Below are 15,615 nucleotides of genomic sequence, written 5' to 3' on the forward strand. Positions count from 1 at the left end.
CCCCGCGCCGGCAGCTGCCAAAAATAGCGCTGCGGGAGGGGGGGGGACCCTCCACATCACCTCCCACCCCCCCCGCCTCACCGGCGGCCGGCCGGGATGGCGGCCATGGGCCGCTGTCCCCGACACCCCCATCCCTGGGGCCGTGGGAACCGGGACCCGGAGCGGAGGGACCCCACGTTCCTGTTGCCACGGTAAAATGGGGATGGAGAGGGGCTGGATGGGGGGGGTCCCCGCTGTGGCGTGTCCCCACTGCGTGGGGGGTGATGGGGCGATCCCCAGGCCCGGGATCGGGGGCGTCTCACTGAGGGGATTGAGGGGACGGGGAAGGCGGTGGATTCTCCCCCATTTTCCCAGCTGGTCGGAGCGGGATGAGCGGCCGTCGCCATGGGAACCGTCCAGGCAGGGATGGGGTGTGGACAGGGATCAGGGTACTGGCAGGGATGAGGGTACGGGCAGGGTATAGGGTACAGGTAGGGATGGGATTGCAGGCAGGGGAAGCAAGGTGGGGAAAAGGGAGGAGGGCAGGAGGATGAGGAGGGGGTGCAGGAAGGGATTTGAAGAATGTGAGAGGAACTGCCGGCAGGGGCAGGTGGGTTTTGTGGGTGCAGGCAGGGGGGACATGGGTGAGGGACACAGGCTGGGGGATTTGGCCTCGCAGAAACCCTCCCTTACTGGGGAAACTGAGGCAGGGAGTGGGGGCACCCCATCCTGGGGGACTCCAGGGTCTCACCCTGTGCCCATCCCGGGGGACTCGGGGGTTTCATCCCGCATCCTCTCCCCTTGCAGTGAGCGAGTGCCACCCCTGTCCCTGCACTCCGTCCTGTGAGCTCGGCCATGCCCAGCCCTGTCCGCCACCCTCCCAGCGCCGTGGTGCCACTGGGGTTCCCCATGATCCCAGCGGAGGGTTCGGCGCTGCTGCGCGCCGTATCCCAAGGGAAATTCCGGCTGACCCGGCTGCTGCTGGAGGGGGGAGCCTACATCAACGAAGGCAATGCCGCGGGCACGACGCCGCTGATGGCTGCGTGCCGTGCCGGCTATGCCGACCCGCCCGACCAGCCGCGGATGGTCCAGTACCTTCTGGAGAACGGCGCCGATCCCAACATTCCCGACAAATCCGGGAAGACGGCGCTCATGCACGCTTGCGCCGAGCGCGCCGGCCCAGCCGTGGCAGCCATCCTGCTGGCCCACGGCGCCGACCCCAGCGCCCGGGATTATGCGGGCGGCTCCGCGCTGGTTTACGCCCTGGAGCGCGGGGACCGGGAGACGCTGCAGGTGCTGCTGGACGCGTGCCGGGAGCGCGGCCGCGACGTCATCATCATCACCTCGGCCACGTCGCCCCGCGGCACCAAGACCACCCGGCAGTACCTGAACTCGCCCCCGTCGCCCGCCCTCTGCGCGTCCCCCTCCCAGGTGCAGGTGCGGGCAGCGGCGTCGCCGGGCGCCAGCGCGAGGGACGAGGAGCGCGACGTGTTCCGCTTCCCACCCGCGGCTCCAGGCGCCGCTCCAGAACCATCCCGGGCCGGGCCCAAGCGGCAGCTGAAGAGGCTCAACTCGGAGCCGTGGGGGCTGGTGGTGCCGGGGGTGGAGGGGATGTGGGGACACTCCGAGGGGACACAGGGAAGCCTGGAAGGGACACAGGGACCCCCAGAGGGAGCACGGAGAACCTTAGATGAGATACAGGGACCGCTGGAAGGGACACGGGGCCCCTCAGAAGGTTTGTGGGGTTCCCCTGAGGGGCCACGGGGGCCCCTGGAAGGGCCGTGGGCCCCCCCGGAGCGGCTGGCGGTGGGGCTGGAGGGGCTGCGTTTGCGCCCGCGCCGGCACAGCGTGGAGGGGCGCGATCTCTCAGGGCTGCCAGGGGTCACTGGGGCAGAACGGGTGCCCCCCGCTCCCCCCCCGGCGCGTTGGGCCCCAGCCCCTGACCCTTCACGGGGTAAACCCCTGCGCCGGGACCCCCCCAATCCTGAGCTAGCCACCCCCGGGCCGCTCCGGCACCCGGCTGGGCTGCTGGAGCGCCGCGGCTCTGGAACGCTGCCCCTGGAGCCCCCCGGGCCGGGCAGGACCGGGTTGCTCCCCCCGCTGCCCCCCCGAGCGCTGTTCCGCCGGCATTCCATGCAGCCGGAAGCCCTGCGGCATCTCGGTGCCTTCTGCGGGGGGCTGGGTCCTGAGCCTGGCTCTTAGGCATCCCCCAGGGGTCTGGCGGCCCCCTCAAGCCCGGGACCCCTTTGGAAAGGCCTCACCCTGGCCGGTGACACCCTTTGCTCTGAACCCTACTGAGGGTCAACTCTTCCATCCCTCTCTCAGCACAAACTCTGCACGACCCCAAATTCGGGGAGCTGGTGGGTGCATCCCCAACTCCCCAGGCCCACCCCAGCATCTTCCTCCTGCTCCTGCCTCGTCCTCCCGGCAGCTTTTTCCCCCAGACCCGTGGCTGGGGGTCCCCAAGGTCTGGCAATAAAGGCCCCAGTGTACCTCAGTGGCTCTGAGTGGGGGGGTGGGCACATCTGTGGCATTGGGGACAGAAGAGGACAGCCGGGGGCACAGCTGGATGCTGGCACAGCCCGACGCCAGCACATCTGAGCGCAGAGACCCCACTGGGTCCTACCAAGCTGCACAGCTGTTGCTTCCCAATGCCAGTTTTAAGGGGAAAAAAATGGTTTTCCAAGACCTCAGTTATTCTACTGCCAGGCTGGGAGGGATCCCCTGGGGATCCAGCAGCCTGGACAGGAAGGGATTTTTAGGGAAGGGGGCATGGGAGGGGCTGGGGATCTTTAATGAAGGACAAAGAACAAGAAGACAAATTTAGACAAAATCTTGTTATTTAACAGAAAACAAGGAATTCCTGTTTGGATAAATACCATGGGATGTTTAGGAACCATTTGCCTGGGGCATGGAAAAATCTCCTGGGATGTACTGGGATGGGGGGACTGGGAGGGATCCCCCCAAACCTAAGGGAAACCCCCCCAACCCTCAGAGACTGCTGCTTCCCTCATATTTGTCCTTTCAAAACAATAAAATCCCATAAAACCCCAATTTCCCCAGGGATGGAGCTGGTTTGGCTCCTCAGGGCTGTGTACAAAGCCCAGTTTTCCCAGTTTCCCCCAGTTTGGACTCAGAACACAAATGGGCGGAAGTCTGGATCCATCATCGGCGGCGCCGGTCTGGACTGCGGCTCCGCCGGCGCCCACCCCTGTAAAACAGGGAAGAGGTGGGGAAGGGAAAGAGGAAAAGGAGGTAAGGGAAAAGAGGATAAGGGAAAGGGGAAAGGAAAAAAAGGAGGAGGAAAAGGGGAGGAAAGATGGCAAAAAGGGGGCAGAAAATGGGGGAAAGGAGAGGGAAGGAAGGAGTCTACGAGAAGTGCATTTTGGGGTGTTCATCCCTACTTTAACCCCACCACCCTCATGACAGGGCATGGAATGCCCCCATTCCCCTAGCTGAGGGTTCCAATGCTCCCACAGGTCCCCTCCCATTCCCAGCTCCTAGAATTCCCAGGAATTCCCTCACCTCCGCTTGCCCTTGGGGGGTCCCCTGACGAAGCACCAGTCAACGCTGACCGGCTGCCCCATGAGCTCCTGCCCGTTGAGCCCCTCCATGGCCGCCTGCGCCTCCTTGTATGTCTCGTACTCCACCAGCGTGTAGCCCTGGGATGGGATTGGATTGGGAACGGGATTGGGAATAAGCCGGGACACCAGGGGAACTCCCAGCTCAGGTTTGGGATGCATGGACCCCCTGACATCCCGGGTTTGGGAACAGGAACGAGCCCAGGCACTGCAGGAACCTCCAGCTCACCCTGGGATCAGGACCAGGAATGGGAATGACGCCAGGCACTAGGGGAATCCAGCTCACAGCCCCACCCCCTCATTTTAGTTTTGGGATGCAGAGACCTCCCAATAAGTCAATTTTGAGGTGCAGGGGCCCCCATGACCCCCAGAATTGGCTTAGTTTTTGGATGCACCCATGGCACCTCCCAGCCCACAGCCTCCCCCAAGCTGAGATGGAGCCCAGGGGTTCCCCATGAGCCCCCCCCCCACCTTGAGGTATCCCGTGCGCCGGTCCAGGTTCAGGTGGATGTTCTTGATCTCACCAAATTCGGCAAATCGGTCATGCACGTCCTCCTCTGTGGCCTCCTCGTGCACCCCTGTCACAAACAGGATCCAGCCCTCCACGGCTGGGTGGGAACAGGGGGGGTCACAGAGCTGGGAACAGAGCTTTCCCCCCCAAAATCCCTTGTCTTGGGGAGGGGACATGGATCCCCCAAGGCTGAGATTTGGGGATTGATCCAAAAGTGATCCTGGGAAGGTGGGGAAGAATTATCCCAGCATGGCCCCAATTCCTTCTCCTTCCCATGGGGGGTCCCCAGGAAAGGGTCTGTCACTCAGAATCATTCATTTTTCATAGCTAGGAAAGGGAGATGGAGACCCAGAGTCCATAAATCCTGGGTGAGGTTGGGGAAAGCTCATCCCAGCAGGGCTCAGCCCCAATCCAGAGCCCAGGACACCCCTCCCTCCACCCTCATTCCCCCTCCCTTCCACGGGGGAAGTGCCCCTGGCGACACTTGGAGGCCGTAGGGTTCTCAGGAAGGAGCTGCTTCCCCAAATTCCCCCATTTCCACCCTTGGGAAGGGGATACGGAGCTGGGGTTTGCCCTAAAATAAATCCTGGGAATGAGGGAGGGGAAGGGAGCCCTGGCCTTGAGCTACAGAGACCTCATGAACCCCTCCAGGTCCCCAGTGTCCCCCCCTCACATCTCTGTGGCCCTGGCTCGTCCCCGTCCTGCTCGACGCTGTCGTAATCTTCGCGCACCCGAGCGCGGGATCCTTCCTCTGGAAAGGAGAGAAAAATGGGGGAAGAGCAGGGTCCCCGACCGGCAGGGTCACCCAGCCCCTCCCAGAGCACCAGGGAAGGGGTTTGGGGGTGTTTTGGGGCCTCACCTGAGCCGAAGCCACGGCCCTTCCGCTTCTTGGCCTTTTCCTTCAGCTTGTGGATGCTCTCTGGTGGGGTGGGAATTGCAGGGAGGGACCAGGATCATGGAGTCAGCAGGAGCAGGGGCCCCCCGGATGGACAGGGACCCCCGATCCTGGTTGGGAAGTGTCCCCCTGGGCTAGGAATGACCCCCTGGGCTTGGAAGGATGTCTCTGGGTCGGGAAAGACCCACCTGGGCTGGGCAGGGCCCCCTAGTACAGGCAGGGACACCCCCGGGAAAGACAGGACAGTCTCCCCATGATGGGAATGACCTCCCCTGGGCCGGACAGGACCCCCAGAGTCCCCCCGGGCCAGGAATCATCCCATGAGCCGCGAATGACCCCTTTCGGATAGGCAGGATCCATCTCCCATGCTGGGAATGACCCCCTGAGCCGGGAATGACCCCCCATCGCCGAGCAGGAGCCCCCTGGGAACGACAGGAACCCCCACCCCAGGCCGGGAATAACCCGCCCCGGGCCGGGGCTGTCCGTGAGGCCGACGGGGTTTGGGGGCGCGGCCAGAGGCGGCGAGAGCGGCTTCGCTAAGCCGGGGCCGGGCCGGATCGGTCTGCGGGGCCGCTCTGGGCCGGACGGTATCGCCCCAGCCCCGCGCTCACCGTCCCCATCCTCGTCCATAGCGAAATCCTCTCCGCCCGCCTCATGAAGATCCAGCACGTCCGCCATCTTGCCCAGTGTACTGGGGCACGCCGGGAACGCGCCGGAAGGGCCGCCATAGTGGGAGGGTGTGTGGCGGAAGTACCGGCGCGGCCATATTGGGGAGGGTGTGTGGCGGAAGTACCGTCGCGGCCATATTGGGGAGGGTGTGTGGCGGAAGTACCGGCGCGGCCATATTGGGGAGGGCGCCTGGCGGAAGCGCCCGTTCAGACATGCTGGGAGGGTCACGACGTCTTGCCGCCATACTGAGAAGGTCGGGCTGCTTCTCTTGTCCCCGGGGATTTTGAACCCCGCAGAGGCGGCTCAGAGCGGTTTTTGGGCACGACTGGCCCCACAAAATGAGCAAGAGCACCAAAGTTAAGCAATATCGCTGGTTTTATTGTACAAATTCCACACCAGTGTCTATCCCGCCGGATTCCCGTTAATTTCACTGCCTCCACAAGGAGCACAACTTTTTCCATACTGAGAAAACTTGAATTTGTTCATTTTACACCTTCCAAGGGGATCTGGAGCCTCTGAATCGGCGCCCCAATCCCACAAGCAATGGAATATCCGGTTTCTTCCCTTTTCTTTTTCTTTCTTTTCTTCCACAGGGATAGAAACCCCCAAATCCTCCCGGATCTGTTCACCCGGAGCCTAAGGAAGCCACTGGAAGTGCTGGGAGGAGCTTCAGGGATTCCCTCACGTGCGGAATCAGGGGAATAAATTGCGGGACTAACTCCACGTTATTCCCAAATCCAAATTTTCCAATATTTCAGGAAAATGACACTCCACAACCCCTCATCCCTTTTAAATCCCATTTCCAGCGACATCAAATGTTAATAGTGTTGCAGAAAGTATAAAAAATATATAAACCCCCAACATAGTCTCGTTAGGATGCGGATATAAAAGTGGGGTACCTACAGATAATGGAATTATTCCAATATTATCCTAAAACAATGGTTATTGCTGGAATATCCTGCAGTCAGGCAGAGGGAAGAAGCAGGGTAGAATAATGGAATCTGAAGGGTTTAAGAGGATAAGAAGTGGGAAAAGCTCTAAGCTGGGGTGAAGAAGGAATTCTGTTTTGGGATTATAGTTTGTATTTCCAGTCTGCTAGGGAAAAGGGGAGTAAGATGGAAATTTCCATGGATGAACGGACATTTTCCTGGGGGAACTCGGAGCTGTTTGAACAATTCCATGTCATAAAAGAGGTTTTTAAAGCTAAATATAGTCTAAATTCCATATGGATACAAGAGGGAATGATTAGTGCAAATCCCTCCCTCATTCCCAAACTCTCCAAGACTTTTCCAACCTTCCAGGAAAAGGCCAATGCTGATGTTTGGTCACAGACAGGGCAATTCCAGGGGGAGCTGCAGATCGTGCTGTGCTTGGGACTGGAATGCTGTGGGCTGATCCCACATTTAACTCCAAACCCCAGTTTTCACTCCCTTTGGATATTGCACATGTTGGCATCTATTGAGATTTAATTAAGGAGCTCATCAAGAAGGTTCAATTGATCCCTTTCTGCTATAGGACAGAGGGGGTGCCAGGCATTGGGTCCAAAGGACTTTTCCAGAGGAAACACTGGATTCCATGGAATCCTGCCTGCTCCAGTACCAATGGAGTCCGGAGAGGACAAAAACTGTGATTGGAACCCCAAAAATAAGGGACAGAAAAAATTCTGCAGGGAATGAGGAATTCCTAGGGAATAAAAACTTCCCTAGGGAATAAGGGGTTCTCAAGGGAATAAGACATTCTCCAGGGAATGAGAAGACTGAGGAGCAGCTCTAAAAACCAGGATGAAACTGCTAAAATCCATTCTGGAGCTTTTTCCCTAAATTTCTTTCAAATGTGCAAACGGGCCGGGATTCAGGAAAGGGTGTCAGGAGCACCAGGAGGGATCCTGGGGCAGGATCCTGGGGTTCAGCAGCCAGAGGAGTGCGCCGAGCCCAGCTGGCCAGCCGCCAGCAGCAGGATGTCCTTCTTCTCCTTATGGAATCGCAGCTCCTTCCCGGCCAGCCGGGCCTCATCCAGCTCCCGCTCTGTGGCTGCCAGCTCCCGGGAAAGGGCACCCGGAATGCTCTGCTCCCGGTTCACCCAGTCCAGGGCCATCTGGTTCCGGATGTCATCGTCCAGAGCACGGTGGGAATAGTGAGCCAGGACTTCCTGGTGGGAATGGGATGCAGGGGGAAGCTTAGGAATGGGAAGGAGCAGCGGGATCGAGGTGGCCCCTGAGCAGTCCCGGACTCACCTGGCGCGAGCACTGACGCTCCCGCATGGCCTTCAGGCTCCCGTTCCAGTGCAACAGCTGGAAGACCGTCATCAGCTCCTGGAATGGCAAGAGGGAGGCAGGATGAGAGCAGATACAGGACCGGGATCACGGAATCGTGGGGCGGGGCAGGAGGGACCTTGTGAGTCACATGGAGCCCAAGAGGGACACCGGACACCTGCCTGGGTGGCTCTGAGCCCCTTCTAACTCGGCCTGGAGCACTTCCAGAGATGGGGCAGCTTCCCTGGACATGGATTCAGCCTCAGGCACCACCAGCACCAGGACACTGGGGCAAAATTCCCTGATTAATGTGGACTACAATGGAGACAGAGCCTCCAATGCTCCCTGTGTCCTGGGAATTCTGGGATTCTCCTCTCCAAGCTGAACCACTGGCAGCACCAGGGACAATTCCAGTTTTCCAGTGATTTCTCCCTCCAGTCCACACAAATTCTGCCTAAAAACTGGGACCTGTCAGGCTTCCCAAACCCAGATGGAGCTGGGAATCTCCATCCCAGAGTCTCCATCTGTAAACAGGGCCCCGAACATAAACACCTCCTGCCCCGGAGCATTCCCATACCAGGGAAAGGAGCCAATAGAGGGGTTGGAAAAGTACAGAATCCCAAACACAGCCACATTCCAAAGCTGGATCCAAACCCTGGAGCAGTGTCATGGCCAGATTTGTCCTCTAATGAAAATCCAGCTCTGGTGATGTGTGCTCCAGAATCATTCCCAGTCCCTACCCAAGGCCAAGTTGAGATTAAAAGGATTCAGGAATCCCAAGGAACTACTGGAACAACATCCTGCGATGGACAGGGAGTTCCAAACTTGATTTCCCTGGCTCTGCTCCCAGCTGTTTCTTTGGAAAGGCTGGAATAAACCCCAGAGGACTCTCCATTCCCAGTTCTCCTAATCCTGATCCATGTTCCAGCACCTTCCCTTGGCAGCTCAGACTTCCCATTGTCCAGATGTTCTTCCCAGCCACATTCCCACATTCCAATGGGATACAAGGATATCCCTGTGGTTTGGGGCAGTGTCATGACACCACTGACTCCCAATTCCAAAATCAAAGTCTCTTTGGGGGAAAGATCTTCCCACTTTCCTTGTGAGAGCTCTTGCTTCCTTGTTTTCAGGGGGAGATGAATCCCACTAATTAACTGGACTGCTGCAATTACGACATTTGGAGGTGCCACCTGGAAATATCAAAGTGGGATACTTCCCTGACACTGAGAAACCCAATTCCAAGGACTTTGCTGCACCTGGAAGTACCCCAAATCCGACCAGAATCAGAAGGAAACCCTGAGTTCATTTTCCATAGAAAAGACTAAAAATGCAGCTGGGAGATCAACCCAAATATCCCTTAACCAAATCAGGAATGGCACCTGGGTAGATCAGGAACAGTAGCTGCAAAAATTGGAAACAGTACCTGGAACTCCAGCATGGATTTTCCCTTGTTGGACTCCAGCATGAAGCGGAAGGCCCCGATCCCAGTGTTGGGATTATCCGCCTCCTCTCGATTGCCCTGCAGAGACATTCCAGACAGGAGCTGCCATTCCCACCGGACCTGCTCCCGCTACACTATCCCCACTCCTGGAATTCCCAGAGGACAGCCTGATGCCAGCACAGGCTGAGGTGTCACACTCTTATCCAGCTAATCCAGCTGCGACCGCATGGCATGGGCCACTCTGGCACTCCCTGGACAAATCTGGGACAGCACCTGGATACATTTGGCTCTCCTGGAGCAAGGAATCCCCTGGGAACAGGATTTTTCCTGCACTGATTCCAAGGCTCTCACAACATCCTGGAGCCCACAGAGCACTGTGGGCCGCATGGCAAGAATTCCCTCCGACTTAATCAGAGCAGGAAAATGAGAGTGCAAAGCTCCCCGTGATAGAAACTAAAATTCCTGGAAAATCTTTGCTTTAAGGAAAACGAGGATGTGACAACCCAGTCACAGAAAGGCCAGGAAAATCCACACCTCAGCCTCGTTATTCCACCCTGGAATGCAGCACAAAGAGTAGAAGAATGGGAATTAAGCTACACTTAAAATCTTAATACTCCATCAACTCCCCCCCCCCCCCACCAAGGGGTTCTAATCCCCTGATTTGAGGTTTTTCCCAGGATTTTTCATCCCCATCCTCACGTTGAAGGATGCCAGGGCCTCGGAGACACTCTTCTCGATGAAGTCGTCAGTGATCCGGCGGGAAGGGTGCTCGTTGAACACGGAATTCATCAGCGCGATCTTGGCTGCGCTCCGGCGCGCCTCAGCCTTAGTGGGACAGAACTGGGGACACACAGCCACCGTCGGGACATTCCCAGGATCCCGACACCCCGTGGATCACCGGGAATGGGAATTGAGTGGGGGTGGAATTAAGAAGTTGCACTCCCAGAATCAAAAGAGGTTCAGAACCTCCCACTGCATTGTCAATTAATTAATTACCTCAAACCCAAACCGTTCCCAAATTCCCCCCAAAGACCAGGATTTTGGGATGGGATGACTCTGTGGCTGCTGGAATTGTTTCCTTTGGATGTATTTCCCCAGCCAAGAGGAAGGGCAGGAAGGAATCTGGAACACAGCCAGGACTTGATGGGACATTGGGACTTTAATCTCTTTGGTGAGGGATTTGGGTCAGGAGTTTTCCCAGGAGGGGTAAAGGGATGGATTCCTCCAGTGGCATGTTCCCTGCCCACAGCACAGGGTTGGAATTGGATGGTGTTTAAGGTTCCCTCCAACCCAAGCCATTCCAGGACCCCATGATCCAATGCTCTGATTTGATTTCCAGAGTCTTTTGGCATCTGGAGAAGAGGTTTTGGGACAAATCCTGAGCCCTGGCACAGGAATATTCCTCTGCCAGTTTATCCCCCTGCCTAATCCTGGGAAGGAAAAGGAAGGATTGAATCCTGGGAGGGAGAAGAAAGGATCAGATCCAGCCAATCCAACAGTTTTCCCTGATATCCCATCTCCTACTTCAGCACTAAGGTGTAGGTGACCAGGACAGGGAATAAAGGACACAAAAAGTACCACAATCCACAGACAAATCTTCCCAGATAGGGATCTGGTGAGGATTTACAGGCCAGGAGCAACTTGCAATTAAATTTCCTTGGAACTAAAGATGTTTAGAGCCAGACCCAGGGGCTGGAATCGGCAGGAGAACGCCTGCGCAGGGAGGAGATATTTGGGAAACGATTCCGGTGGGGGCCCAGGTGAGGCATTCCCGGGGTCGGGATCGTACCTGGAAGCTGCCGAAGCAGCTGCCCCCGGGCAGGGTGACATAGCAGACGTAGGGGGGGCTGGCGGCCGGGACCATCTCGTAGAGTACCAGGGCGCCGTTGCGCAGCTCGGCCCCGCGCGATTGCTTCATCTGCCAGAATTCCTGCAGCGCCTCCACCACGTTCACTGCCGGACACAGCCGGGAGAACCAGCCGGGCAGAACCCCCCGGGATTGGCATGGCAGCGTGGAAATGGGGCACGGAAAGAAGGGAAAGGGGCAAGGGGGGAAGGAGAAGGGGGTGAGGAAGGAAGGAAATGGGGCATGGAAATAAGGAAGAGTGAAAAAAGGGAATAAGGGAAAATCTTATCCCCCCCCCTCCCTCCCCCCCCCGCCGTCCGTCGGCATCGCCTGTTCGCCCCCGGTCCCGCTCACCGCGGCCGTAGCCCTGCGTGTGTTTGGCGAAGCTCCGCACCACGGCCTCCACCGCCTCCCGCAGCACCGCGGGCGGCCCGGGCACGGCCCCGGCCCCGGTCCCGGGAGGCGCGGGGGGCCCCTGCAGACCCAGCGGGGGCGGCGGCGGCGGCAGCCCCAGCCCCGGCCCCAGCCCCGACCCCGTTCCCGCTGCCGGTCCGAGCCCTGCAGGGGCTCCGGTGAGGCCGGGCCGGGCCCCGCGGGGCCCCGCGCCCACCCCGGGCTGCAGCCGCTGCGCCCGCACCGCCTCCATAGCCGCGCTCCCTCCCCAGCGCCGCGCTGTCAATCAGCGCCGCTCCGCGCCAAGCTGCCCAATAGAAGCGCCGGTTCGGTGAGGGGGCGGAGCAGAGAGAAGCAGCAAGCCAATCAGAACGCGGTGCGCGACTGGCGGGGCGGGGACAGGGCGCGGCGCACTCGCCCACTGACACAAATAGCGGTGTGTGGTCGCGGGGCCGTCAGGGGGCGGGGATTAGCGGCCGTTGTCCAATCGCTCTGCGGGGCTTGTCACGGTGGCACGGAAACAAACGAATCAAAATGCAGGAAGCACAAAAGAGCAGAGATGGGGCTACGGGATGGCAGTCACACTCTTGTTGATCAGGAGGAGCGATTAATGACAAAAGAAACCAATCAAACTCTTCGACACAGATTTAGAGGCGGAGATTGCGGCTGTCGCCCATTCCTGGACTCTGTTTTGGTGGGAGCGGGCGGATCCTCTCACAGCCAATGGGAACGAGCCGCGGCGGCTCCCGGAAGTGACGCTCAGCCGGGCTCGGGACCGGGATCGCGCTCGGGACCGGGCCCGGTGTGGCCCCGCGCCACCATGGAGGCCTGGGTGCGCTTCAGCGCCCAGAGCCAGGCCCGGGAGCGCCTCCTCAGGTGCAGCCTCGGCTTCTGGGGCCCAGCGGGCAGACGGGGGGGGTCCGGGGCAAGGGGGTCATGGAGGTTCGGAGGGGGCGGTCACGGGAGCAGCGGGGATCACGGAGAGCCCGGGGAGGGGGATCACGGGGGTCCCAAAATCCCGGGGCGGCGGGTGGGCCGTCACGGATGCCTTAGAGCCCAGAGAAGGGGGGTCCGAGGCCCCGGGGTGATGTCCCCAGTGCCCCCTGCCCCCTCCTGACTCTCTCGTTGTCCCCAGGGCCGCCCAGTACGCCTGTGCCTTGGCTGGGGCCGCGCTGATCCGCGCCGGGAACGGCTCCGGGGGCAGCTCCGGGACCCTGAGCCGCCTCCAGCACCTGGAGGCTCATCTGAGCCTGGGCCGCAAGCGTGAGTGGGGGGGGGGTCAGGGCAGTTTTGAGGGGGGACAGGGCGGCTCTGGGGATCCGGAAACTCCCGGTGACCCCCTCGTGTCCCCCTCCTGCAGTGCTGCGCTTGGGGGGCTCGGCCGAGGCCCTGGGGGGGGCTCAGCGCTCGCTGCATCTACCCGACCCTGTCCTGCGCTTCTGCCTCACCCTGTCCCACCTGAACCGTGCCCTCTTCCTGGCCTGTGACAACGTCCTGTGGGCCGGGAAAACTGGGATCCTGCCCGGCCTTGACACGGACAAGTGGAGCCAGAGGTCCTTCAGGTGTGTGGGGAGAGGTGTCTGGATTTGGTGGGGCATTTGTGAAAGGAAGGTTGGAAAAGCCTCCTCAGGTCTGTCGGGTGAGCAGAGCAGGGAGGTGGGGTTGCCAAGCGAGAGCAGGGAATAGGATTCCTGAGGGAGAGCAGAGAATGGGATTCCCCTGGGGAGAATAGGGAATGGAATTCCCAAAAGAGGACAGGGGGTGGAATTACTGAAGGAGAGTAGGCAATGAGCTCCCCAAGAGAAGGCAGGGAATGAAATTCATCCAGGGAGAGCAACTAGTGAATTTCTGAAGGAGGTCAGGGAAAGGCTTTCTGAGGGAGACTGGGCAATGGAAATGGAGTGAGGGCAGGGAATAGAATCCCCATGGGAGAGCAGGTTCCTGCCTGCTGAACATGGCTCTTCCACCCCCCCAGGCATTTCTGTGGCTGTTGGGAGTGGCCAGAGACTTCTGCTGCCACGGTTTCCCACTCTCTCATCCCTGTTCCCTGTTTTTCCCAGGTATTACCTGTTTGCTTTGGTAGTGAACCTGAGCCGGGACGCCTACGAGATCCGGGTGCTGCTGGAGCGCACGGAGGTGGCCAGGAAGCGCGGGAAGAGCCCAGAAAACAGGCCCCAGCTCCAGGCTGACGGCAGGATCCAGCGTCTCCGGCTCCACCTGCAGTTCCAGCTGCAGCTCCTGCTCCAGGTGCTCCGGGACAACCCTCCACTACTGCTGGACCTGCTCCGGAATGCTTGTGACCTGATGATCCCGCTGGAAAAGCTGGGGCTGTGCCGGAGCAGTCCAGGAATCGTGGCATTCTGTGGCCTCACCTCCTCTGTGCTCTCCATCCTCACCATCCTCCATCCCTGGCTCAAACTGAAGCCGTAATTATCCCAGGAACCTCCTTGGGATGTTTGGGAATCCTGGGGGCTTATCCCAGGGGCTGTGACACCTCCGGAGCTGACTGGCTCATTCCATTCCCATCATTCCTGACTCCTTGGAGCCACAAGGTTCCAGCATTGGATACAACGTTGAATCCCACAGGGACATCAGCTCCCGAAATGTGTTTCTTCCCATTGACTTTTCCAGCAATTTTAGAGGCTCAACATTCCCCCTTTCTGTCTGGGAAGCACCTTTAACATAGAGCCGACTAGCGGGGAATATTTGGGGCTGAAAAATGTGGATCGCTGGGGGCTTCTCACGGTTTTTGGAGCGGTGGGGTGGATGCGAAGCCAGGGCATTGCGATGGTTCCAGTGCCAGATAGTGTATCCAACTGCAAATCGTTTGGACAATTTTCCTGCCTTAGAAGAAATCCGAGTGCAGGGAGAGGAGAATGGGAAGAGTGGGTGTCAGGGATAAATCCATGGCTTTGAGGGAAGATTTCGGCAGGAATTTGCCCTCCTGAACCCTCCCTGAAAACCTGGGGGAAAGAAGTGACCAGACTGAGTTGCGCCCAGCTGAAGGATTACTCCCAGCATTCCCATATGGATTTTTCTCCTTTGGAGAACACGGAGGGGACTTGGCATCCTGAGTGCTTCCCAGCAGATCCACCTCCCTTCCTCTGCCCAGAACCACACAGATCCACCTCGGCTGCACTTCCCTTCCCAGATAGCCTGTTCAGTGGCGTTTTTTGGGGTAAATCAGAGTGTGGCTGGTTCTCTGTCGGGATTCCCTGCACCCAGTATTCCTGGTGCTGCTGCCTCACTGAATTCCCTTTTTCCCTGGATTCTGTGACACTGGATTGTGTGTGGCCCCAACCCAGCTCTGATGTCTATTACTAAGCCCTGGACGCAGGGACACACTGGGAGCTGGGAATTACTTAATTCCAGAGGCAGATTATCCTTGTATCTGTCCCTGGGAGAGCAGGAATATCCTCTTGAAGATTTTTTGGGAGCTCCATATCAAAACACCGCGCACTCCTGGGCCCATCTGGGCTGTGCCAAAGGCTTCTTCCTGGGAAAACCAGGCATTAAAGGCTTTGAAGCAGTGTATTTCCCTGTGGGAATTGGGATGGGCGGGAAGTGTTCCAGGGGATCCCACAGTGTCAGTGTAATTAATTAATTAATTTAATTATTAAAGTGCAGCAGCCTCCAGTCCCTGTGTCTTGGGATTTGGGGAAATGCAGGATACTGGGGTGGTCTGGGAATCATACAGAATATCCCAAGCTGGAAGGGACCCACTAGGATCACTGAGTCCAGCTCCTGGCCCTGCACAGACAGCACAACAATCCCACCCTGAGAGCATTGTCCAAACACTTCTGGAGCTCTTGGGGCTGCGATCATTCCCTGGGGAGCCTGTTCAGCTGTTCCCTCGGGTCCTGTCCCTGGTCACAGGGGGCAGAGATCAGAGCTGCAGATTCCCAAAGTCTCCCCTCAGTCTCCTCCAGGCTGAAACAACACAAGTGCCCTCAGCCACTCTTTGTGTGGCCCCTCCGGACCCTTCTCCATCCTTGTGTCGTTCCTTTGGACACTGTCCAGTAATTTAATGGTTTTTTTATGTTTAGGTG

General features: G+C 58.7%; 4 protein-coding genes across 4 annotated transcripts; 2 read left to right on the plus strand and 2 right to left on the minus strand.

The window, feature by feature from the left end:
* Positions 1-888: 888 nt before the first annotated feature.
* Positions 889-2,181, plus strand: ANKRD34A (ankyrin repeat domain 34A; the record flags this gene model as incomplete). Its single annotated transcript, XM_082298681.1, has 1 exon — positions 889-2,181. The coding sequence occupies one exon, from the start codon at positions 889-891 to the stop codon at positions 2,179-2,181; it is 1,293 nt and encodes a 430-aa protein (XP_082154807.1).
* A 616-nt stretch (positions 2,182-2,797) lies between these two features.
* Positions 2,798-5,654, minus strand: RBM8A (RNA binding motif protein 8A). Its single transcript, XM_082298444.1, has 6 exons — positions 5,578-5,654; positions 4,931-4,990; positions 4,745-4,822; positions 4,032-4,168; positions 3,505-3,641; positions 2,798-3,190 (listed from the first exon to the last, which is right to left on the minus strand). The coding sequence occupies exons 1-6, from the start codon at positions 5,642-5,644 to the stop codon at positions 3,145-3,147; spliced, it is 525 nt and encodes a 174-aa protein (XP_082154570.1). The 5' UTR covers positions 5,645-5,654; the 3' UTR covers positions 2,798-3,144.
* A 338-nt stretch (positions 5,655-5,992) lies between these two features.
* On the minus strand, positions 5,993-11,830 carry LIX1L (limb and CNS expressed 1 like). The gene is made up of 6 exons (XM_082298884.1): positions 11,528-11,830; positions 11,117-11,280; positions 10,027-10,167; positions 9,310-9,405; positions 7,869-7,946; positions 5,993-7,783 (listed from the first exon to the last, which is right to left on the minus strand). The coding sequence occupies exons 1-6, from the start codon at positions 11,817-11,819 to the stop codon at positions 7,541-7,543; spliced, it is 1,014 nt and encodes a 337-aa protein (XP_082155010.1). The 5' UTR covers positions 11,820-11,830; the 3' UTR covers positions 5,993-7,540.
* Positions 11,831-12,283: 453 nt separating this feature from the next.
* On the plus strand, positions 12,284-15,163 carry PEX11B (peroxisomal biogenesis factor 11 beta). The gene is made up of 4 exons (XM_082298815.1): positions 12,284-12,442; positions 12,702-12,829; positions 12,927-13,128; positions 13,627-15,163. Exons 1-4 carry the CDS (start codon positions 12,387-12,389, stop codon positions 13,994-13,996), a joined length of 756 nt encoding a protein of 251 aa, XP_082154941.1. The 5' UTR covers positions 12,284-12,386; the 3' UTR covers positions 13,997-15,163.
* Positions 15,164-15,615: the final 452 nt, after the last annotated feature.

The sequence above is a fragment of the Coloeus monedula genome (genome assembly GCF_965178545.1).
Source record: "Coloeus monedula genome assembly, chromosome: 29".
Lineage (NCBI taxonomy): Eukaryota > Metazoa > Chordata > Aves > Passeriformes > Corvidae > Coloeus > Coloeus monedula.

Bases quoted from the DNA above. Each gene is read 5' to 3' on its own strand.
- RBM8A (XM_082298444.1), bottom strand. From the start codon at position 5,644: ATGGCGGACGTGCTGGATCTTCATGAGGCGGGCGGAGAGGATTTCGCT. The intron at 4,991-5,577 runs GTGAGCGCGGGG...CCACCCCACCAG, and splicing joins TATGGACGAGGATGGGGACG to AGAGCATCCACAAGCTGAAG. The intron at 3,642-4,031 runs GTGGGGGGGGGG...ATCCCATCCCAG, and splicing joins GGCGCACGGGATACCTCAAG to GGCTACACGCTGGTGGAGTA.
- LIX1L (XM_082298884.1), bottom strand. From the start codon at position 11,819: ATGGAGGCGGTGCGGGCGCAGCGGCTGCAGCCCGGGGTGGGCGCGGGG. The intron at 10,168-11,116 runs GTACGATCCCGA...GTGTGTCCCCAG, and splicing joins GCTGCTTCGGCAGCTTCCAG to TTCTGTCCCACTAAGGCTGA. The intron at 7,947-9,309 runs GTACTGTTTCCA...TTGCCATTCCAG, and splicing joins AATCCATGCTGGAGTTCCAG to GAGCTGATGACGGTCTTCCA.
- PEX11B (XM_082298815.1), top strand. From the start codon at position 12,387: ATGGAGGCCTGGGTGCGCTTCAGCGCCCAGAGCCAGGCCCGGGAGCGC. The intron at 12,830-12,926 runs GTGAGTGGGGGG...CCCCTCCTGCAG, and splicing joins TCTGAGCCTGGGCCGCAAGC to TGCTGCGCTTGGGGGGCTCG. The intron at 13,129-13,626 runs GTGTGTGGGGAG...TGTTTTTCCCAG, and splicing joins TGGAGCCAGAGGTCCTTCAG to GTATTACCTGTTTGCTTTGG.